The sequence below is a fragment of the Malaya genurostris genome, chromosome 3 (genome assembly GCF_030247185.1).
Source record: "Malaya genurostris strain Urasoe2022 chromosome 3, Malgen_1.1, whole genome shotgun sequence".
Taxonomy (NCBI): Eukaryota; Metazoa; Arthropoda; class Insecta; order Diptera; family Culicidae; genus Malaya; species Malaya genurostris.
Genome location: NC_080572.1, coordinates 94,725,473 through 94,728,205, shown reverse-complemented (window position 1 = coordinate 94,728,205; position 2,733 = coordinate 94,725,473). Strand labels below are relative to the sequence as shown.

General features: G+C 43.0%; 1 protein-coding gene across 1 annotated transcript; it reads right to left on the bottom strand.

Annotated features, from left to right (window-relative positions):
• Positions 1-266: 266 nt before the first annotated feature.
• Positions 267-2,254, bottom strand: LOC131433880 (uncharacterized). The gene is made up of 2 exons (XM_058600488.1): positions 1,282-2,254; positions 267-966 (listed from the first exon to the last, which is right to left on the bottom strand). The coding sequence occupies exons 1-2, from the start codon at positions 1,533-1,535 to the stop codon at positions 267-269; spliced, it is 954 nt and encodes a 317-aa protein (XP_058456471.1). The 5' UTR covers positions 1,536-2,254.
• Positions 2,255-2,733: the final 479 nt, after the last annotated feature.

Sequence of the window (2,733 nt, the reverse complement as noted above, 5' to 3'; positions counted from 1 at the left end):
TGGTAAATGCTTGCACAGCGCCAGCAAGAATTTCTTGGCGTTTCAAACCTACCACGATTAAATGTTCGTTTACCACGATTTCCATTGTTGACTCTACCCATAATATTTCGATTAAATTGCCCGTGTCCTTGTATATTGCTAGTGATTGCTGCAATCGAAACCGCCTCTTGCGGTTGGCGCAATTTTTTAAATTCTATTTCATTGGACAATTCTGTTTCATAATCACGCACCATATCTATAAGGTCATTTAATGAACCTTGTTTGACTCAATTACGATGTGCCAAGGTACGCACGCGTTTATCGGTTGAACTTTTGATTAGTGTACGTGCTACTGCTTCCATCTCATCATCCTCTTTATCGTAACCGCACAGCTTTGCAGACGCCGCCACACGCCGAACAAATTGTATGTTTGTTTCTCCAGACTGTTGTATCGTGTTGAGAAGTTTGCTTCGTTGTGAAAGCATATAGGCTCTCGATCCGAAGTAACAATCAAGCCGAGCAAGTGCATTGCCAAACGGATGACTGCTTTCGTCAGGCATTTCCGCCGAAGAACTGGTTCCATGCAAAAGCTCCAACAGCTTAGGTCCCGCTTTGATTCTAAAAACATCAATTTTGGTTCTTTCATCAGTGGCTTGAATAAGATTCAGCGAAGCAACCAGAATATTCTTCCAATATTCGTAGCCTTTCTTATCGATGTCCACTTCTCCTTCTGATGGCACACATTCTGGAATGCTCATTGTGCTGAGTGACATGTTGTTCACACTTGCTAGTAGTGTTTCGTTGACTGTTCCGGTTAAATCCTCATGTGGGGCACTTGAACAAGTAGCTTGATCCTTATTATGTACTGTCGTTTTGGATATATTGAGTAGAAGAGCGTCTTTCTCGTTTCGAATTTTAGTTAACTCTTCTTTAACAGCTGATAGTTCCTCCATGAGCATCTTTTTTGTTACCTCTTTGTTTCGTTTCCTGTCGAAAATAAATAAAAACTCGGTTACTTTTCATGTTGTTGAAACTAGGTTTCTACATGAGTTGACTACTTTGAGTTTTCTTGTGCTCTTATTAATGCAAACATGGATTTCTGTCTACACACCAGAACCCTGATTTTTTTTTTTTTTTTTTTTTTTTTTTTTTTTTAATATATGATGATATTGATCAACCTAAGCCTACTCATCAAAGGTTGCATCATAAAAACTTTACCTCCGCCTACTCATCGGAGGTATTTCACTTTAGACTCTCCGTCTTCTCATCGGAGGCCTCACCGTACAAAAAAGCGGTAATTACCTTTTGGGTTTTTCGTTCGTAGTACCAACTGCGCCATTGTCGTGATTTCTGACCGGTGCTACAACAAAATTGCGCTGTTCCATGACTGCTGCTTGCTGCTGGTTTGACTGGGTACGCCTACACGTTTTGTTGTCAGTTGTTGGACTGAGTCCGTGGACGATTGGGCTGCTCCCTTTATTCTTGCGAGCAGCTAGTGAGAGAAGGTGAGAGAGACTGCTGCTGGTCTTCCTGGACACGTCTACACGCTTCGCCATCTGAATATCGAATGAGCCAGTGAACGCTGGGACTGCTTCCTTTATACTAGCGTGCCGCCAGAGAGAGGAAGAGAGAGAGACTGCTGCTTGCTGCTGGTCTGATCAGATGCGTCTACACGCTTCGCCGTCTGAATATCGAATGAGCCAGTGAACGCGGGGACTGCTTCCTTTATACTAGCGTGCCGCCAGAGAGAGGAAGAGAGAGAGAGACTGCTGCTTGCTGCTGGTCTGATCAGATGCGTCTACACGCTTCGCCGTCTGAATATCGAATGAGCCAGTGAACGCGGGGACTGCTTCCTTTATACTAGCGTGCCGCCAGAGAGAGGAAGAGAGAGAGAGACTGCTGCTTGCTGCTGGTCTGATCAGATGCGTCTACACGCTTCGCCGTCTGAATATCGAATGAGCCAGTGAACGCGGGGACTGCTTCCTTTATACTAGCGTGCCGCCAGAGAGAGGAAGAGAGAGAGAGACTGCTGCTTGCTGCTGGTCTGATCAGATGCGTCTACACGCTTCGCCGTCTGAATATCGAATGAGCCCGAGAACGCTGGGGCTGCTTCCTTTATACTAGCGTGCTGACAGAGAGAGGAAGAGAGAGACTGCTACTTGTTGCTGGTCTGACGAGGCGCGTCTGTACCCTTCACCGTCTGATTTTAGAAACAGTCCAGTGCAGTATATTAGTTATAGGTTGCAATTGAACGTACGAAGCTTTGAGTGCTGGATAATTTCTTTCAGTTAATTTATTAATACTTTTCTTGAAGTTACGCAATTTTTTTTTTATTATTCTGTAACACCACATCCCTACATGAGCTACTACAACGGACGATCGGTATAGGCTGTAATTGATGCATCTGAACCGTGCGACGTTAGTTCGAAATAGTGGCTCGAGCTGTTATTGAAATGTAAAATGGGAGAACTAATTCAAAATACCATTGAATTCCATTAATTTTACATACGTCAATATAAGTCAGACTTCTAAATTGTATCACTGAAGAAGGATGTAATTAACATTCGAAATATGTATCTGTATTATTACGTCTGTTATACTTCGTCTATTGACGTATGTAAAATTAATGGAATTGAATGGTATTTCGAATTAGTTCTTTCATGATAAAGTTATTCTTCTGCATGACAACGCTCGGCCTCATGACGCAAAAGTTGTGAAAATTTTTTGAAAACGCTAAAGTGGGACATTTTGCCG